Source organism: Oncorhynchus keta, chromosome 13, assembly GCF_023373465.1.
Source record: "Oncorhynchus keta strain PuntledgeMale-10-30-2019 chromosome 13, Oket_V2, whole genome shotgun sequence".
Taxonomy (NCBI): Eukaryota; Metazoa; Chordata; class Actinopteri; order Salmoniformes; family Salmonidae; genus Oncorhynchus; species Oncorhynchus keta.
In genome coordinates, this window is record NC_068433.1 from 12,872,965 (window position 1) to 12,894,580 (window position 21,616).

Here is a 21,616-nt window from a genome sequence, read left to right on the forward strand (position 1 = left end):
ACACCTGTTGTATTTGACACATGAAAAATAAACAATTCCTCGGTATCGGGGACGGGTGTTGCCTAATACAGTGAGATTGTTGTCTGAGAGTTTTAATGAATCATTTCCCACCCCTGTGATTGATTGATTCTAAACGTTGTGTTTGTCGCAGAGCTGTGATATTCCTAAGTTCACACACCCTCCCGCCTCTCCTGTCAGCGTTGAAGGGCGCCTGAAGATGTTTATTTAAACACCCAATAGGGCCTCTTCGACTTAGTGCTGCTTCCATATACTCTCTGTGCACAAGGAATCAATTTTCAAACTGAGGTTTCTGCATGTCTCCTAAAACATTCAGGATTACATTATGAAGTGATTGGACTATGAACCATTAAATCACAAGACATGAATATCGATAGAACCCTTATCATTTTAATTAACAATTACTTAAAACCTAACGGGTAACAAAAACATTTAAAAAGCATTTCACAGTCCTTAGATCAGAAGGCACATCTTAGCACAAACATTCCATTGTTTGTCATTTCTGATAGTCTGTAATTTACAAGTGCAAGCCATCCTTTGAATGGGGACTGCAGTTACTGTCAAAGTTGCTAGAGGGTGCATTGACTTCAAACTGTAAATGTTGGTATTGTCCCATCATGGCTATTAAGGAAGTTCATAGAAAGCTCAGGTCAGGCCTGTGACAAGAGGGAGTGGGGCGTGCTGAACACTTACAGTATGTGACTGGGGAGCGATTGAAAGATCACGAGTTCACTGAAAAGGCCAATGGTAAAGTCAATCGGGAGCCTGTGACCCCCCCATTACAGTCCTTGTAGTCTGTAATGCAAACACATCTTCCAGCTGCACTCAAACCTTCAGGAGGAGAATGGGTGAGATAGTTAGTTTAATTGGAGTTGAATGGAAGGAACCATCCCCCTTAGACAGACAGACATTCCTTGGAATTACTAAGAGTTCTGTGGTCAATATAAAACAAAAGGCACTTCGTTGAATCAGGAATCATGACACTAACACATTGTCTGGAAAAGTCATTGCTACAAACTATACATACACAAAATCAATCAAGCACATATATACACGGATACTGTATAAAACTAATTTGGTCTGTGGTGTGAATTGATTTGTTCCGGTACTTAAAAAAGCAGAAGCGTAAAAGTAATATCCGAGTGACTGCTTCTTCTCAACAGCGTCGTGACAGTCAACAGCATCGTGACAGTCAACAGCATCGTGACAGTCAACAGCGTCATGACAGTCAACAGCATCGTGACAGTCAACAGTGTCATGACAGTCAACAGCGTCATGACAGTCAACAGCGTCGTGACAGTCAACAGCGTCGTGACAGTCAACAGCGTCGTGACAGTCAACAGCATCGTGACAGTCAACAGCGTCGTGACAGTCAACAGCGTCGTGACAGTCAACAGCGTCGTGACAGTCAACAGCGTCGTGACAGTCAACAGCATCATGACAGTCAACAGCGTCGTGACAGTCAACAGCGTCATGACAGTCAACAGCGTCATGACAGTCAACAGCGTCATGACAGTCAACAGCGTCGTGACAGTCAACAGCGTCGTGACAGTCAACAGCATCATGACAGTCAACAGCGCCGTGACAGTCAACAGCGTCATGACAGTCAACAGCGTCATGACAGTCAACAGCGTCGTGACAGTCAACAGCGTCATGACAGTCAACAGCATCATGACAGTCAACAGCGTCGTGACAGTCAACAGCGTCGTGACAGTCAACAGCGTCGTGACAGTCAACAGCGTCGTGACAGTCAACAGCGCCGTGACAGTCAACAGCGGCATGACAGTCAACAGCGTCGTGACAGTCAACAGCGTCGTGACAGTCAACAGCGCCGTTACAGTCAACAGCGTCATGACAGTCAACAGCGTCGTGACAGTCAACAGCGTCATGACAGTCAACAGCGTCGTGACAGTCAACAGCGTCATGACAGTCAACAGCGTCGTGACAGTCAACAGCGTCGTGACAGTCAACAGCGTCGTGACAGTCAACAGCGTCGTGACAGTCAACAGCGTCGTGACAGTCGACAGCGTCGTGACAGTCAACAGCGCCGTTACAGTCAACATCGTCATGACAGTCAACAGCGTCATGACAGTCAACAGCGTCGTGACAGTCAACAGCATCATGACAGTCAACAGCATCATGACAGTCAACAGCGTCATGACAGTCAACAGCATCATGACAGTCAACAGCGTCGTGACAGTCAACAGCGTCGTGACAGTCAACAGCGTCGTGACAGTCAACAGCGTCATGACAGTCAACAGCGTCATGACAGTCAACAGCGTCATGACAGTCAACAGCGTCATGACAGTCAACAGCGTCATGACAGTCAACAGCGTCATGACAGTCAACAGCGTCGTGACAGTCAACAGCGCCGTGACAGTCAACAGCGTCATGACAGTCGACAGCGTCATGACAGTCAACAGCATCATGACAGTCAACAGCGTCATGACAGTCAACAGCATCGTGACAGTCAACAGCGTCATGACAGTCAACAGCATCATGACAGTCAACAGCGTCATGACAGTCAACAGCGTCGTGACAGTCAACAGCGTCATGACAGTCAACAGCGTCGTGACAGTCAACAGCGTCATGACAGTCAACAGCGTCGTGACAGTCAACAGCGTCATGACAGTCGACAGCGCCGTGACAGTCATGCTTGTATAGTTTGGTTCAACTGCTGAAATGTCTGCTGTCCTGCAAAGGGTTGTGAATCACAACCGCCTTCATTCAACAACTTCTGAGGTAAATAAGAACCTGCTTCTTTGACAAAGTGGACAAAAAACAGTAATTTGTGACACCACACTTTGGGGAATGAGCTCAAAACCTGAGCATTTGTTTGAAAGGTGCAGACACCCAGATTTCATCGACAACAAAAAAATGCTATAGGCTACAGTATAGTTCTTTGGCTTAGGTTTTCAGATGGCACTGGTAATACATTAACAGTGTATACCCACAGCATCTGTAACTATAACCAGATGACGTATTCAACCCCAATAGATGGTTTCTATTATGACCCTATAGTGCAATCATATAGGGATCATATACCTTGTCCTGTGAGATCTGCGTAAGCAACAATAATGTCAAATCATCCCAAGAAAAGGATCTGTGTTTTTTTGTTGTTGTATTGCTTCCTGTTTCTTCTCTTTTCTCTTTCAACCGATATTCCACAGAAACATCCAAGTGTTTCACAGAGTCGCATTCAATAAAACAACCACCCAAGTCCTCTCTTACCTTCTTCATATCCTCTCCTCTTATTTATTAAAACCAGTTTATTTATCTACAAGTCTTTACTCATTTTGTCTGTTTAAACATGTGACTGCATCCCCTTGCTGGGATTGAGCGCGCCCTGCTTGTCGTGCGCCCCGGAGATCCAATGGTAGCAGTCGGTGGCGGACTTATTGCGTGGCGTGACAGCGCAACGGGTACAGTAGACGATGCCCAGTGCCACCATCACCACGATGAAGATACAAAGGGGCACCAGGAGGCCTACCAGCAGCCAGTTGGCACCATCCTGCTTCTGGATACTCTCATCCTCCTGGGGAGGCTCCCCCTCATCCTCCTGGGGCGGCTCCCTCTCATCCTCCACCCCCACCACGTCCTCCTGGGGCGGCTCCCTCTCATCCTGCACCCCCACCACGTCCTCCTGGAGCGGCCCCCTCTCATCCTCCCCCTCCACCTCCACCAAGTCCTCCTGGAGCGGCCCCCTCTCATCCTCCCCCTCCACCTCCACCAAGTCCTCATGGGGCGGCCCCCTCTCATCCTCCCCCTCCACCTCCACCACATCCTCCTGGAGCGGCCCCCTCTCATCCTCCCCCTCCACCTCCACCAAGTCCTCATGGGGCGGCCCCCTCTCATCCTCCCCCTCCACCTCCACCACATCCTCCTGGAGCGGCCCCCTATCATCCTCCCCCTCCACCAAGTCCTCCTGGGGCAGCTCCCTCTCATCCTCCCCCTCCACCACGTCCTCCTGGGGCAGCTCCCTCTCATCCTCCCCCTCCACCACGTCCTCCTGGGGCGGCCCCCTCTCATCCTCCCCCTCCACCACGTCCTCCTGGGGCAGCTCCCTCTCATCCTCTACCTCCACCATGTCCTCCTGGGGCGGCCCCCTCTCATCCTCCCCCTCCACCTCCAACACATCCTCCTGGGGCGGCTCCCTCTCATCCTCCCTCTCCACCTCCACCACTCCCTGGTTGGGTGTGAGGGGGGTTTGAGGAGCCAGGGGAAAAGGCAGGGAGGGGGTGTGCTGGCCTGGGTCCTGGTCCATCTCTGGGGGGGATGTCACCCACCCATCGTCAGTTACCCCCACTTCCTCATTCTCATCAGCTTCACCATAGTTGGATGCGGGGACATACTGGTCAGTGATTGGCTCCTGCCACGTCGTAAGTCCTTGGTCCTGGCTGGTGGGGGTGGAAATGATCCAGAACCAGTTCCAGGCCCCTCCCGAGATAGTGGGGGTGGGGAGGACTGAGGGACTGGTAGTGGTCTCCTCATCCTCCTCAAACCAATACCTGTCAGATGTGGGTGTTGGGGTGGGGATTGTGTCGGATGTGGGGCTGGGAGAGAGACTGGGCGTGGGTTCCAACTCTGGCTGGACCTTGGCTGGGACATTCCAATTCATGATGTCCCAGCCAGGTGTATACTCCTCCTCTTCTTCCTCCTCCTCCTCCTCTTCCTCCTCCTCAGGCTCTTCCGTGGGGAAGGGCAGGAATGGGTTGTGGTTTAGGACTGGCTCCTCCTGGGGTGCGCTGGTGACCCAGATGATGTCACTTTCCAGCCTGGGAGGGTCTGTGAGCCAGTCCAGGGACTCTTCCTCCTCCAGGGGCCAGTCGGTGTAGGTCTGCTGGGGGTCCCACTTGGAACCAGGTTGGCCGGTGACCCAGGGGTACGAGGGCGTGACTGCGGTGGGTGAGTCCTCTCCTATCTTCCTGCAGGAGAATTGGTCAGAGAGTAGCTCGTAACCCACCTCGCAGTAACACTCGAAGCCCCCCTCGTAGTTCACACACATCTGCTGACATGTCCCAGGGATCTGACACTCGTCGGTGTCCTGGCAGTGGGAGGGGTCCTCGGGCAGGGGGGAGAAGCCCAGGTGGCAGTGGCAGATGTGGGAGCCAGGCGTGTTCTCGCAGGCGTGTTCACAGGGGTCATCCATGCACTCGTCCACGTCCTCACAGTCGCCCTCCTGGTCCGTCCGGTAGCCCTGGCGGCAGCGGCACTCAAAGGTTCCCGGGGCGTTGACGCACAGCTGCTCGCAGGGACTCTGCAGGCACTCATCTACATCCAGGCAACCACGCTCATCCGGGTCCAGCATGTATCCTTCGGGGCAGGCACAGCGGTAGCCGTCCGACAGCGGAAGGCATTCGAACTCACAGGGGGCACTGTGGCACGGGTCGACAGCAACACATGTCTGCCCGTCGTCACCGAGCTGAAAGCCGTCCGAGCACTCACAGTAGTAGTGTTCCCTGGCCTCCTGGCAGAAATGCTCGCAGCCCCCATTGTCCCGATCACACCAGCTCTTCTCTGTGGTGTCGGAGCAGAGGGGCGTCTCCCTGGACCACCCCACAGTGCCATCCTCCCTCAGCACACACAGCACTGACTGCTCCTCCTTGGTGCCCCCCGGGCAGGGCACCGTGGCTACAGATCCAAAGGGCACGTGGGTAAGAAGGCTACTGAGGAGACTGAAGGGGGTACTATAGAGGGCATTGCCGCCCCCCTCGCTCCAAATAGCCGGGCACATGCCCTTGTAGGTGTAGTGGCACAAGTAGCCATCCACGGGCACCGAACACGAGCCGTCCAGCCATTTAAAATTATCATGCTGCTCGTGGGCGGCTGTGCCATAGGTCATAACCACACAGCGCGGGGCCGAACAGGTACTGGGTGAGTCGTCCCTCAGCCAGTTGGTGTACTGGGTATCCTGGTCACCCGTAATCCAGGAGAACCCACGGAGAGGGCGAGAGGCGGTACACTGGCGAGGCTGTCTCTGGAGACCAATCCACACCCGGACCTTGGTTCTGAGGCCCCGTAGCTCCACGCTGGAGAAGAGAGCAGCGATAGTGTCAGCCCCCTCTTGGAGTTTGACTGTGGCCAGGTTGCCTCCCTTCTCCTTGCAGCTTCTCCAGGAGTCCAGGAAGGTCTTGCGCTGGAAGTAGACCACGAAGCAGCCGTCCTCATTGCACAGAGCGTCCCTCTCCTTTAGCTCCTGGCCCCATACAGGGGGACTATAGTAGAGGAGACCCAGTAGTGAGACAACTACAGCAGCAGCACAGCGCACTGGGGAGCCCATTGTTAGTTCACTCGCCACACAGCTTACTTTTCAAATCCTCGCTTTTTCTTCTTCTTTTTTCTCTTTCTCCTCTTCAACTTTTTTACTATTTGTTTCTTGTTTTTTTTCTTCTCATCCAAACTTTTCTCTCTTCATCTGCACAATACCTCTCCAAACCTCTCTCTCTCTCCAACTACCTCAGTCTTCCCTGCTAACAGAGTTCTGTGCCGGTGTTGAGTGCTTGCAGATTGTCCCTAGATTTCAGAGAGGGAGTGGGAAGAGAGAGAGAGGGAGGGATGGAGGGAGGGAGGGAGGGAGGGCAAAAGGGGAATGAGCGAAGGAAAGAGGGAGGGAATTGAACAAAATAATTATGTTTTTGGAAGAGGTGGGGGGTTCTCAATGTGTGTGTGTGTGTGTGTGTGTGTGTGTGTGTGTGTGTGTGTGTGTGTGTGTGTGTGTGTGTGTGTGTGTGTGTGTGTGTGTGTGTGTGTGTGTGTGTGTGTGTGTGTTGTTTGAGAGAGAGAGAGAGAGAGAGAGGGGGGATGCCTGTGAGTGTATCGGGGAAGGCTGGGGGAGGTGCACTGCACTGTGTATATTTATCTTTCTAAGAGTGTGTCGTAAGGTTTTCATAAGTCAGTTTATGGAAATAGCTTGGTACCCAGCCATACCCCCCATGTCCCCTACCCCCCATATCCGCTACCCTCCAACAACACACACACACAGGCATACAGGCACACACACCCAGGCACAAACACACACAAACATACACACACAAAAACACACCATCCCACCAGGCCTTCAAGGCAGATATTCAGTTATGACACTTCAAAATGTTTTGGTTTTCTTCAATAATTCCACAAGCAGGAGAATTACCAGACAAAGACCTGTCTGTGTTCCAAGAGCCCACCACTCTGTTCCCCTTGGTCTCCTTTCAGTCCATAGCTGAAGCTTTCTCTCTTTTCTTTGGTCCGTCTTTCATATCTCTGTTTTATCAGAGAGAACATGAACACTTTTTGCTTAACGAGCATGTCTGTTAAATGGAAGTAACGAAAGGTTTGAATGGATATCCTCAAAGGGTGTCTGTGTACCTGAATGATACTTGCGTCTGTTCTTCTGTGTGTGTGTGTGTGTGTGTGTGTGTGTGTGTGTGTGTGTGTGTGTGTGTGTGTGTGTGTGTGTGTGTGTGTGTGTGTGTGTGTGTGTGTGTGTGTGTGTGTGTGTGTGTGTGTGTGTGTGTGTACACCCACATGTAATACATTTTGTAAATACTGCATTCCCCACTCGCTTATCTGTCCTTTGGAATCAAATTAAGATTCCTTTCGCTCATAAAATGTGTCATCCGACACTGACGCTATAGCCTCAAGCAAGAAAGAAGATACCAGCCTTGCTCACATTGCATTTTCAACCATGATAGCAACAATCATTCCACTCACCTTGCTAATAACGCTCCTTGGAAGCAGATATGGAAGCAGAGAAAGTGGCCAATGCCCTGCACAGGAAAGGGCCTCAGGGTTCTATAATGAAAACAAGGCATGAGTTAATGGAGACTGTGTTGCCAACCAAACTGGGGGGTTGTGCAGGAGCAGTCAAGGGAGGACTGATACGCCTGGGGAGGAGGTATCAGTCTGGAGAGGAGGTATCAGTCTGGAGAGGAGGTATCAGTCTGGGGAGGAGGTATCAGTCTGGAGAGGAGGTATCAGTCTGGAGAGGAGGTATCAGTCTGGGGAGGAGGTATCAGTCTAGGGAGGACTGATATGTCTGGGGAGGAGGTATCAGTCTGGAGAGGAGGTATCAGTCTGGGGAGGACGTATCAGTCTGGAGAGGAGGTATCAGTCTGGAGAGGACGTATCAGTCTGGAGAGGAGGTATCAGTCTGGGGAGGAGGTATCAGTCTGGAGAGGAGGTATCAGTCTGGGGGGAGGTATCAGTCTGGGGAGGAGGTATCAATCTGGGGAGGAGGTATCAGTCTGGGGGGAGGTATCAGTCTGGAGAGGAGGTGTCAGTCTGGGGAGGAGGTATCAGTCTGGGGGAGGTATCAGTCTGGAGAGGAGGTATCAGTCTGGGGGAGGTATCAGTCTGTAGAGGAGGTATCAGTCTGGGGGAGGTATCAGTTTGGAGAGGAGGTATCAGTCTGGGGGAGGTATCAGTCTGGGGGGAGGTATCAGTCTGGGAGGAGGTATCAGTCTGGGGGGAGGTATCAGTCTGGAGAGGAGTTATCAGTCTCGGGAGGAGGTATCAGTCTGGGGAGGAGGTATCAGTCTGGAGAGGAGGTATCAGTCTGGGGATGAGGTATCAGTCTAGGGAGGACGTATCAGTCTGGAGAGGAGGTATCAGTCTGGGGGTAGGTAGCAGTCTGGGGGGAGGTATCAGTCTGGGGGAGGTATCAGTCTGGAGAGGAGTTATCAGTCTGGGGAGGAGGTATCAGTCTGGAGAGGAGGTATCAGTCTGGGGGGAGGTATCAGTCTGGGGAGGAGGTATCAATCTGGGGAGGAGGTATCAGTCTGGGGGGAGGTATCAGTCTGGAGAGGAGGTGTCAGTCTGGGGAGGAGGTATCAGTCTGAGGGGAGGTATCAGTCTGGAGAGGAGGTATCAGTCTGGAGATGAGGTATCAGTCTAGGGAGGACGTATCAGTCTGGAGAGGAGGTATCAGTCTGGGGGTAGGTAGCAGTCTGGGGGGAGGTATCAGTCTGGGGGGAGGTATCAGTCTGGAGAGGAGGTATCAGTCTGGGGAGGAGGTATCAGTCTGGAGAGGAGGTATCAGTCTGGGGAGGAGGTATCAGTCTGGGGGGAGGTATCAGTCTGGAGAGGAGGTATCAGTCTGGGGGGGAGATATCAGTCTAGGGAGGACTGATACTTCTGGGGATGAGGTATCAGTCTGGAGGGAGGTATCAGTCTGGGGGCAGGCATCAGTCTGGAGAGGAGGTATCAGTCTGGGGAGGAGGTATCAGTCTGGAGAGGAGGTATCAGTCTGGGGAGGAGGTATCAGTCTGGAGATGAGGTATCAGTCTAGGGAGGACGTATCAGTCTGGAGAGGAGGTATCAGTCTGGGGGTAGGTAGCAGTCTGGGGGAGGTATCAGTCTGGGGGAGGTATCAGTCTGGAGAGGAGGTATCAGTCTGGGGAGGAGGTATCAGTCTGGAGAGGAGGTATCAGTCTGGGGAGGAGGTATCAGTCTGGGGGAGGTATCAGTCTGGAGAGGAGGTATCAGTCTGGGGGGGAGATATCAGTCTAGGGAGGACTGATACTTCTGGGGATGAGGTATCAGTCTGGAGGGAGGTATCAGTCTGGGGGCAGGCATCAGTCTGGAGAGGAGGAATCAGTCTGGGGATGAGGTATCAGTCTAGGGAGGACGTATCAGTCTGGAGAGGAGGTATCAGTCTGGGGGTAGGTATCAGTCTGGGGGGAGGTATCAGTCTGGAGAGGAGGTATCAGTCTGGGGAGGAGGTATCAGTCTGGAGAGGAGGTATCAGTCTGGGGGTAGGTAGCAGTCTGGGGGAGGTATCAGTCTGGTGGGAGGTATCAGTCTGGAGAGGAGGTATCAGTCTGGGGGGGGAGATATCATTCTAGGGAGGACTGATACTTCTGGGGAGGAGGTATCAGTCTAGAGAGGACGTATCAGTCTGGAGAGGAGGTATCAGTCTGGGGGGAGGGATCAGTCTGGAGAGGAGGTATCAGTCTGGGGGAGGTATCAGTCTGGAGAGGAGGTATCAGTCTGTGGGGAGGTATCAGTCTGGGAGGAGGTATCAGTCTGGGGGGAGGTATCAGTCTGGAGAGGAGTTATCAGTCTGGGGGGAGGTATCAGTCTGGGGGGAGGTATCAGTCTGGAGAGGAGTTATCAGTCTGGGGAGGAGGTATCAGTCTGGAGAGGAGGTATCAGTCTGGGGGCAGGTATCAGTCTGGGGAGGAGGTATCAATCTGGGGAGGAGGTATCAGTCTGGGGGGAGGTATCAGTCTGGAGAGGAGGTGTCAGTCTGGGGAGGAGGTATCAGTCTGGGGGGAGGTATCAGTCTGGAGAGGAGGTATCAGTCTGGGGAGGAGGTATCAGTCTGGAGATGAGGTATCAGTCTGGGGGGGAGATATCAGTCTGGGGGGGAGATATCAGTCTGGGGAGGACTGATACTTCTGGGGAGGAGGTATCAGTCTGGGGAGGACGTATCAGTCTGGGGAGGACGTATCAGTCTGGGGAGGAGGTATCAGTCTGGGGAGGACGTATCAGTCTAGGGAGGACGTATCAGTCTGGGGAGGACGTAGAAGAGTCACTCTGAGCTCATTAAAAAAATAATTGACCAAATCTCCCATCCAAATGGTACACACCAGCTCGTCACCTTTTAGAAAAGGGTATAGGGGGCTAAGAGTCAGGAAAGGCTTCTCTGATGCACCGGACGATAAAACACACACGTGCACACAGCCCTTTGGTTTCCTCCGACATATTGAAATTGCCGTGGGTTGAGGGTTAGGGGGAATTGTGGTGTAGGAGCTGGGTCTAGGGATGTCAGGGTCTCAAAGCCATAAAGGTACACTTCTCTGATGGAACGGAAGACAAAACACACATCTGGGTTCCTCTGAGCCATAGAAAAAAGGACCAGGTTTTTGGAGTGAGGTATAGGAGGTGGTAGAGAGTTGTCGAGCCCTCCTTCAACACGTGCCGACAGCTTGAGCTGCAGTGCAGTGAAACTCTAACCAAGCAGTGACCTGAGTCCATTTGTCCCCCGCGGTGACAAACGTTGAACCGGGGGACCACGGCAGAACTCAGTTTTATGGCTCCAAGTGTTTGGATGGTGTTTAATGATCACTATTCACCCCCTCTAACACCCCCTCCCCCCTAACACCTCCCCCCTCTAATACATCCTTCCCCCTCTAACACCTCTATCCTGCCCTCTAACAGTCCCTCTTGCCCTCTAACAGCCCCCCTACCCTCTAACAGTCCCCCCTACCCTCTAACAGTCCCTCCTACCCTCTAACAGTCCCTCCTGCCCTCTTACAGTCCCTCCTACCCTCTAACAGTCCCTCCTGCCCACTAACAGTCCCTCCTACCCTCTAACAGTCCCTCCTGCCCTCTAACAGGCCCTCCTACCCTCTAACAGTCCCTCCTGCCCTCTAACAGGCCCTCCTACCCTCTAACAGTCCCTCCTGCCCTCTAACAGTCCCTCCTGCCCTCTAACAGGCCCTCCTACCCTCTAACAGGCCCTTCTACTCTCTATCAGTCTCTCCTGCCCTCTAACAGTCCCTCCTGCCCTCTAACAGGCCCTCCTACCCTCTAACAGGCCCTTCTACTCTCTATCAGTCTCTCCTGCCCTCTAACAGTCCCTCCTGCCCTCTAACACCTCTCCTGCCTTCTAACAGTCCCTCCTACTCTCTAACAGGCCCTCCTACTCTCTATCAGTCTCTCCTGCCCTCTAACAGTCCCTCCTACTCTCTATCAGTCTCTCCTGCCCTCTAACAGGCCCTCCTACTCTTATTTCCAGCAACCGTAACATGTTTAAATATCTGTATGAACAAAACAAGATTCAACAACTGCGACATAAACTGAACAAGTTCCACAGACATGTGACTAACGGAAATTGAATAATGTGTCCCTGAAAGAAGGGGGAGGTCAAAATCAAAAGTAACAGTGTGGCCACCAGCTGCATTAAGTACTGCAGTGCATCTCCTCCTCATGGACTGCACCAGATTTGCCAGTTCTTGCTGTGAGATGGTACCCCACTCTTCCACCAAGGCACCTGCAAGTTCCCAACATTTCTGGGGGGAATGGACCTAGCCCTCACCCTCCGATCCAACAGGTCCCAGACGTGCTCAATGGGATTGAGATCCGGGCTCTTTGCTGGCCATGGCAGAACACTGACATTCCTGTCTTGCAGGAAATCCCGCACAGAACGAGCAGTATGGCTGGTGGCATTGTCATGCTACAGTCGCAGAGTATCTGTTCTCTTCCTGACTTCTATGGAACCCTGCTACTTTGAACGGCTACTGACATTAAAATATGTCAGGATGAGCCTGCAGGAAGGGTACCACATGAAGGAGGAGGATGTCTTCCCTGTAACACGCAGCGTTGTCATGTTGGAGGGTCATGCCAGGATGAGCCTGCAGGAAGGGTACCACATGAGGGAGGAGGATGTCTTCCCTGTAACACACAGCGTTGTCATGTTGGAGGGTCATGCCAGGATGAGCCTGCAGGAAGGGTACCACATGAGGGAGGAGGATGTCTTCCCTGTAACACACAGCGTTGTCATGTTGGAGGGTCATGCCAGGATGAGCCTGCAGGAAGGGTACCACATGAGGGAGGAGGATGTCTTCCCTGTAACACACAGCGTTGAGATTGCCTGCAATGAAAACAAGCTTAGTCCGATGATGCTGTGACACACCGCCCCAGACCATGATGGACCCTCCACCTCTAAATCGATCCCCCTCCACAGTACAGGCCTCTGTGTAACGCTCATTCCTTTGACACTAAAAGCAAATCCGACCATCACCCCCAGTGAGACAAAACCGCGACTCGTCAGTGAAGAGCACTTTTTGCCAGTCCTGTCTGGTCCAGCGACAGTGGGTTTGTGCCCATAGGCAACGTTATTGCCGGTGATGTCTGGTGAGGACCTGCCTTACAACAGGCCTACAGCCTCAGTACAGCCTCTCTCAACCTATTGCGGACAGTCTGAGCACTGATGGAGGGATTGTTTGTTCCTGGTGTAACTCGGGCAGTTGTTGTTGCCATCCTGTACCTGTCATGCAGGTGTGATGTTCGGATGTACCTGTCCTGCAGGTGTGATGTTTGGATGTACCGATCCTGTGCAGGTGTTGTTAAACGTGGTCTGACACTGCGAGGACGATCATCTGTCTATCCTGTCTCCCTGTAGCGCTGTCTTAGGCATCTCACAGTACGGACATCGCAATTTATTGCCCCGGTCACATCTACAGTCCTCATGCATCCTTGCAGCATGCCTAAGGCATGTTCACACAGATGAGCAGGGACCCTGGGCATCTTTCTTTTGGTGTTTTTCAGAGTCAGTAGAAAGGCCTCTTTAGTGTACTAAGTTTTCTGTGACCTTAATTGCCTACCGTCTGTAAGCTGTTAGTCTTAATGACCGTTCCACAGGTGCATGTTCATTAATTGTTTATGGTTCATTGAACAAGCATGGGAAACAGTGTTTAAACTCTTTACAGTGAAGATCTGTGAAGTTATTTGTATTTTTACGAATTATCTTTGAAAGACAGGGTCCTGGAAAAGGGACGTTTCTTTTTTTGCTGAGTTTATGTGTGAATGTGCACATCAGAGTATGTGTGTGTGTGTGTGTGTGTGTGTGTGTGTGTGTGTGTGTGTGTGTGTTGTGTGTGTGTGTGTGTGTGTGTGTGTGTGTGTGTGTGTGTGTGTGTGTGTGTGTGTGTGTGTGTGTGTGTGTGTGTGTGTGTGTGTGTGTGTGTGTCTGCATCTGCACTCACCAATGTGTTTAAAGACTGTTATTTATTTCAGTGACATCCCTAGGCCCCAGATAGACCAATCGGTGGTCCCAGGCCGGGAGTGAGGAAGCTGAGCTGAAACCCTTCCAGCTCCCAGCCTCCCCAGAAACATCCACTATAACATGGCTAAGACCTATGAGGCCAGTTTTTCCTGGCCCCCATCCACAGGCAATCTGTAAATCCTCTCTTTCTCTCCTCCCTCATGGACCCTTGTTCTCAGCCACAGTCGCAGAGTGTCTGTTCTCTTCCTGACTTCTATGGAACCCTGCTACTTTGAACGGCTACTGACATTAAAATAATCCCCTTCCGAAGTTTCCCAATGTCCTAGATACCAACTTTCAAGGAGGCTCGGAGACTAGGACAAAGACATTGACAAAATTCTGAAAGTTCCCGAAATTTTCAAGGAGGCCTGTTGAGAGTGAGTAGAGAGTGAAGAAACAATGGAATTTTATAGTTATGCTGTAGTGTAACACTAGCTACCGGAGAAGAAGCACTAAAATAAGGAGTTAATGAGTGTATCAGAACATGAATCTACTCTCCACTGGAATTCTCTGCCTCTGACCTTATTATGGGGGCTGAGTCACTGGCTTGCTTGCGCTCTCCTATGCTGTCCCTAGGATGGGTGCATCACGTCGCGCCAGGCTTTTCCCCGCTATCCTCGATTTGAGTGAGTTGAGTCACTGTTTCAAAATGTGTTTATATCCCTGTTAGTGAGCGTTTCTCCTTTGCCAAGATAATCCATCCACCTGACAGGTGTGGCATATCAAGAAGATTGTTAAACAGCATTATCATTACACAGGTGCACCTTCTGCTGGGGCCAATAATGGCCAATAATGGCAACTTTAAAATGTGCAGTTTTGTCACCCAACACAATGCCACAGATGTCTCAAGTTTTGAGGGAGCGTGCAATTGGCATGCTGATTGCAGGAATGTCCACCAGAGCTGTTGACAGAGAAACCGCCTCCAGCATCGTTTTTGAATGCACAAAAATACTGCGTCCAGATCATGAGGGCCATTGTGAGGCCCATTTTTGAAGGTATCTGTTACAAACAGATGCATATCAGTATTCCCAGTCATGTGAAATTCATAGATTAGGGCCAAATGAATTTATATCAATTGACTGATTTCCTCATATGAACTGTAACTCAGTAAAATCAATTAAATGAATGCATGTTGCATTTATATTATTGTTCAGTATTATGTCAATATGTGTCAAATAGGTCAACTGAAAACATTGTATGTTAAAAGCATTATTAGAATGTTGAGGTGTCCTTAACCAAATGTGTTACAGAGTTTTCTCAAGTTGGAGCTAAGTTTGGGACAACTAAACACTTTAAGTTCAGGTAACACTAAACAAAAGCTATGGAACCAGTTACTAAATAATAATTAGTTGAATCAACAAGATAGTTTTTTACAGTGTAGGTTCTGGTATTCTGGTGTTCCATGCCTAGACAGAATGAGTCCCGTCTGCCCCTGCTCAGGAAGAGACCATCAGAGTAACATCTGGAGTACGATGCAAGGCTTTGGACAGTGCGTGGAGTGGTTTGGAGGGTTCTTGGTGTGTGTGTGTGTGTGTGTGTGTGTGTGTGTGCGTGTGTGCGTGTGTGTGTGCGTGTGTGCGTGTGCGTGTGTGCGTGTGTGCGTGTGTGCGTGTGTGCGTGTATGCGTGTGCGTGTGTGCGTGTGTGCGTGTGTGCGTGTGTGCGTGTGTGTGTGTGCGTGCGTGCGTGCGTGCGTGCGTGCGTGCGTGTGTGTATATCCACAATATAGTACCATTCTACGGGTGAATGTATCCCAGATGCTGATCTAGGACCACACATTATGATGCTAACACAGATTCTCTGAGACAAACCACACCGTGAAACACAATGCAACTGTAAACAGGAAGGGATCCCCTTTCAACAGTGGGTATCATATAGCGCAGCAATTGAGAGAAGCCAGCACTAAACAGTGAAGTCATGCAATCCACTGCAAGCACTCATAGCAACTCAAAGTCTACATGTATCTGGTATATTGTTGTACTTACATTTAACATTTGAGTCACTTAGCGGACGCTCTTATCCAGAGCGACTTACAGTTAGTGCATTTCTCTTAAGATAACTAGGTGGGACAAACACACATCTCAGTCATAGTAAGTATATTTTTCCTCAATAAAGTTGCTATCAGCAAAGGTCAGTGCTAGTTAGTCGGAAAAAAGACAAGTGTGATTGTTAGTTCACGAAAGTCAATTTACTTGTTGCATAATGGGAAATACATTTTTTTTTTTAAGCTGACAGATGGTTTAGATGCACATATAGTACAGACGCTGGTAGACATGCATCTTAGTTAAAGAAGTGGTCATGTGTTGCATGCCCAGTCCTCTCTTCACAGGCAGGCAGACACCCACTGAATCAAACCTGGCTCTTGTTAGGTCTCTGTTATCTGAAGGGGGATGTGACCGCAATATCAGTTCAGGGGGGTCACATGCACTCCCCCTGGGCCGGGACATTTGGCACGCTGGCCTGTAATGGAAAACAACCATTTGGGCTGGGACCAACAATATCCCTCTCTCCCCTGCCCCCTTGTTTACTACCCTCTGGTAACCCCTTGGAACACTTCACTTTGACCAATGAGGAATGTTTATGTTTTCCTCCTCAATGTTGTACAGTGTTGTACAAGACGAGGCAGACCAGCTGCAGTGAGGACAATTGTAGGGGTACCACAGGGTACTGTCTTTAGTCCTTCCAAGTTTTTGATGACGGTATTAAGTTACCCAATTTCTCTAAGAGTGGAGATTTTGTGCCAAATTTTAAAGGTCAATTGTTGAATGATTGAGGTCATTTATTTTCTGTAAAGTGAAAATGACAGTTTAAAGGGACATTCCTTTCTTCTTATCAGTTTGCTGCTCTGCAGCTGCCAATTTATGACAGTTAAAGGTAAGTTTACCCCTGGTCCCTTCACTATCAACAATCCCTAACGGGACATTATTACCAGTATTTGTCTCGCTGAGGGCCTTGACAAATTGTGCTCTCATGCTACGATCAGATTGCTATTCCTAATAAAGTAAGAGGGTTCCAAGCCTTGCCGTCTAATCTCCGTCTGCCCTGGACTCCACTATAAGAGGGTTCCAAGCCGTCTAATCTCCGTCTGCCCTGGACTCCACTATAAGATGGTTCCAAGCCTTGCCTTCTAATCTCCGTCTGCCCTGGACTCCACTATAAGATGGTTCCAAGCCATCTAATCTCCGTCTGCCCTGGACTCCACTATAAGAGGGTTCCAAGCCATCTAATCTCCGTCTGCCCTGGACTCCACTATAAGAGGGTTCCAAGCCATCTAATCTCCGTCTGCCCTGGACTCCACTATAAGAGGGTTCCAAGCCTTGCCGTCTAATCTCCGTCTGCCCTGGACTCCACTATAAGATGGTTCCAAGCCTTGCCTTCTAATCTCCGTCTGCCCTGGACTCCACTATAAGAGGGTTCCAAGCCTTGCCTTCTAATCTCCGTCTGCCCTGGACTCCACTATAAGAGGGTTCCAACCCTTGCCGTCTAATCTCCGTCTGCCCTGGACTCCACTATAAGATGGTTCCAAGCCTTGCCTTCTAATCTCCGTCTGCCCTGGACTCCACTATAAGATGGTTCCAAGCCATCTAATCTCCGTCTGCCCTGGACTCCACTATAAGAGGGTTCCAAGCCTTGCCTTCTAATCTCCGTCTGCCCTGGACTCCACTATAAGATGGTTCCAAGCCATCTAATCTCCGTCTGCCCTGGACTCCACTATAAGAGGGTTCCAAGCCTTGCCTTCTAATCTCCGTCTGCCCTGGACTCCACTATAAGAGGGTTCCAAGCCTTGCCGTCTAATCTCTGTCTGCCCTGGACTCCACTATAAGAGGGTTCCAAGCCTTGCCGTCTAATCTCCGTCTGCCCTGGACTCCACTATAAGATGGTTCCAAGCCTTGCCTTCTAATCTCCGTCTGCCCTGGACTCCACTATAAGAGGGTTCCAAGCCTTGCCGTCTAATCTCCGTCTGCCCTGGACTTACAGCCCTCCACTATAAGAGGGGAAGCACTTTTTACTCCACTTTGGAGATGTACCAAGACCCATAAATCCCCCCTAACGTATCCATCGCTCTTTTTCTCTTTCTGTCTCTCTGTTCAGTTTCAACCGAGCTGTTGTCCACTTCACATCTGAGATGAAGATCAAGGACTATCCTGGACATTCTGTGTTGAAAACGTGAATTTCCCTCTGATTCAGCACCTCCTCCTTGCCCCTTGCTCTGTTCTACTCTAAACACCCAGAACAGAGGAAGTGCCTGGGAAATGCAACTGAGAGCTCCTGCCAATGACCCTCATATAATGGTGTTCTGTAGAGCCTTCACCCAACCCTGTGACCTCCCAGTCCTACATACATACAGTGCCTTCAGAAAGTATACACGCCCCTTGACCTTTTCCACTTTTTGTTTGTTATAGCCTGAATTCAAAATGGATTAAATGGAGGTTTTGTGTCACAGGCCTACTACACACAATATCCCATAATGTCAAAGTGGAATTATGTTTTTTGAAATGTTTACGAATGAATAAAAAATGCAAAGCTGAAATGTCTTGAGTCAATAAGTATTGAACCCATTTTTTATGGCAAGCCAAAATACGTTCAGGGGTAAAAATTTGCTTAAAGCTGCAATATGTAACTTTTAAAAAAATGGAATGATCAAAAGCTCCAATAATTTGCTAGTGGACATCCAATGTTATGCAACAGTAACAACAGTGCGCCCCTGTATTCATTGGTATTTATTTTCCCAATCGGGTTGGATTTTCCCGTCAGATTTTGTGGCGTGCCCAATGAGTGACGTGTTTTCTGTCAGTAAGGAGGCGGTTTGATAACTGGCCATCTGAGCCCATAGCCAACACTTGGCTAATGTCTAGCGGAGATAGCTAGCGGATAGCTAGTGGAGAAAACGCAACCAGCTCTCACAGTCTCACATCAGGATTTGACGTTCATCATTGTTTCTCAAAGTCAAATTTCAAAGCTGGCCTGACTGGCTGTGAAGAGAGGACTGGGCATGCAACACATGACCACTTCTTTAACTAAGATGCGTGTCTACTAGCGTCTGTACAGTATGTGCATCCAAACCTGTCAGCTTTTTAATGACCAATACATTTGCTAAATAATTCTCCTAAACATGTTTTCACTTTGTTATTGTGGGATAAGTCATAAGACTCCTGAACATCTAGTCAAATGCCCCCCCTCCACACCACTGCCACTCTCTGTTGTCATCTATGCATAGTCACTTTAATTAACTCTACCTACATGTACATACTACCTAAACTAACCGGTGCCCCCGCACATTGACTCTGTGTAATGAGTGCGTACTGGCAGCAGAGAAGTCAGGTGCAGGAGAGCAAAGACTGTGTTACAATGGTGCAGTTCAATAATAAAATTCACAGTGAACAAAAACAATAAACATATACAATGGGACAAAACCCTTCGCACGCCAGACATAACGTGCACAAACTCTTACAAGAAACAATTCTGGACACGGACATGGGGGAAACAGAGGGTTAAATACACAACATGTAATTATGGAATTGGAACCAGGTGTGTGGGAAGACAAGACAAAACAAATGGAAAATGAAAGGTGGATCGGCGATGGCTAGAAGGCCGGCGACGCCAACCGCCAAATGCCGCCCGAACAAGGAGAGGGACCGACTTCGGCGGAAGTCGTGACAGTATCCCCACCCTTGACGTGCGGCTCCAGCAGCGCACCGACACCGACCTCGGGGACGACCCGGAGGGCGAGGCGCAGGGCGATCCAGACGTCCTCGACCGGAACCCAGCACCTCTCCTCCGGACCGTACCCCTCCTACTCCACGAGATACTGAAGGCCCCTCGCCTGACGCCTCGAATCCGGTAGGAAGCGAACGGAGTACAAACCTCGTTCACTCTCCTCAGGACTTCGGCGCATGGGACTAATAACATTTCATTTGATTTGTATTGCGTGGAGATGTGTGAACAACTTCAGGCTGTAATACACCAATCACACCCTGATATGTTTCACCTATCTTTGTGCTTGTCTCCACCCCCCTCCATGGTCACCCATCTTTCCCATTACTGTATCCCCGGTGAATTCATACCTGTGTTCTCTGTTTGTCTCTTGCCAGTTCGTCTTGTCTCGTCAAGCCTACCAGCGGTTTTCCCGTACTCCTGTTTCTAGTTAGTTATTTTTTTGTAGTTCTCACGGTTTTTGATCATTCTGCCTGCCCTGAGCCTGCCTGCTGTTCTGTACCTATTGACAATGCCCTGGATTACTGACCCCTGCCTGCCCTGACCCTGAGTCTGCCTGCTGTTCTGTACCTCGACACTGTCCTGGATTACTGATCTCTGTCTGCCCTGACCCTGAGCCTGCCTGCTGTTCTGTACCTAGACACTGCCCTGGATTACTGATCTCTGTCTGCCCTGACCCTGAGCCTGCCTGCTGTTCTGTACCTATTGACACTGTCCTGGATTACTGATCTCTGCCTGCCCTGACCCTGAGCCTGCCTGCTGTTCTGTACCTATTGACACTGTCCTGGATTACTGATCTCTGTCTGCCCTGACCCTGAGCCTGCCTGCTGTTCTGTACCTATTGACACTGTCCTGGATTACTGATCTCTGCCTGCCCTGACCCTGAGCCTGCCTGCTGTTCTGTACCTATTGACACTGTCCTGGATTACTGATCTCTGTCTGCCCTGACCCTGAGCCTGCCTGCTGTTCTGTACCTATTGACACTGTCCTGGATTACTAATCTCTGCCTGCCCTGACCCTGAGCCTGCCTGCTGTTCTGTACCTATTGACACTGTCCTGGATTACTGATCTCTGCCTGCCCTTGACCTGTCATTTGCCTGCCCTCTGTTTCATAAATAAACATGTTGTTATTTCGAACTGTCTGCATCTGGTTCTTCTCGAACTGTCTGCATTTGGTTCTTAACCGGAGGTCTGATAGAATTAGGTACTTTCTGAAGGCACTGTATACACCCCTCTCCCTATACAAACATACACATAGACACACTCTCTGACACATAACAGCACAAGACACCCTCAAACAAATACTATGGTGACTCTCGCCATGTACACAAACATACATCCTACATGTACACATAGCCACCGGTTGATACATTTACACCATCGCTCACACATCCGTCCAACCACACAACAGGCAGGCATTAACGAGGACTCACACACACTTTTATACCAGCTACTATTAGCCTGGCTAATTTGGAGGCTGTATTGGGAGTGGTTGAGAAGATGAGGGTTGGTTGTTTAGAGCTTTTAGCAGCAAAAGTAATGACCTATTGGACAGGAAAGCCCAATTGACCATTTACTATATTTACACCAGGAAATGACCTGAGCGTAGGGGGGACACGGACACCCTGTTTAGAAGGCCATATTGACAGATACTTGCGCTCTTGTAGTTAGAAACTTTTTCTGGCGAAAGGGTTCCACGTAGAACCAATAAAGGGTTCCACTTGGAAACAAAAATAGTTATTTTCAGAGAGTTTTCCAATGGGGACAACTGACAAACCCTTTATGGTTCTAGGTAGAGAGAGCGTAGAGAGAGCGTAGTGCTATTATTACAGTAAAGGCAGATCATTTAAGACGGATGAGAAAGGAGAATTAAATTCAATATACTTTATTTCTCCGATGAGGGAACATCTAGTCTGGTGTGGTTAAAAAACAAGGAAAAATAAACAAGGAGCCATACTATCTACGAGCCTCCTCATAATCAATGTTTACCATATAACATTACCAGTAGTGTCTTGAGAGGTGAACATATACATAACGTAAATCGAACATAAATTTCCCCTCGTATTGGTCGAACATTTCCTGATGCTTGAACATTTCCCAGGTCACCGGACCAACCTCCTGCTGTCCAAACAAA

At 49.9% G+C, this 21,616-nt stretch overlaps 1 protein-coding gene across 1 annotated transcript; it reads right to left on the reverse strand.

Annotated features, from left to right (window-relative positions):
• Positions 1 to 386: 386 nt before the first annotated feature.
• Positions 387 to 6,542, reverse strand: LOC118392696 (uncharacterized). The gene has a single exon (XM_052460739.1). It carries the CDS (start codon positions 6,296 to 6,298, stop codon positions 3,323 to 3,325), a length of 2,976 nt encoding a protein of 991 aa, XP_052316699.1. The 5' UTR covers positions 6,299 to 6,542; the 3' UTR covers positions 387 to 3,322.
• Positions 6,543 to 21,616: the final 15,074 nt, after the last annotated feature.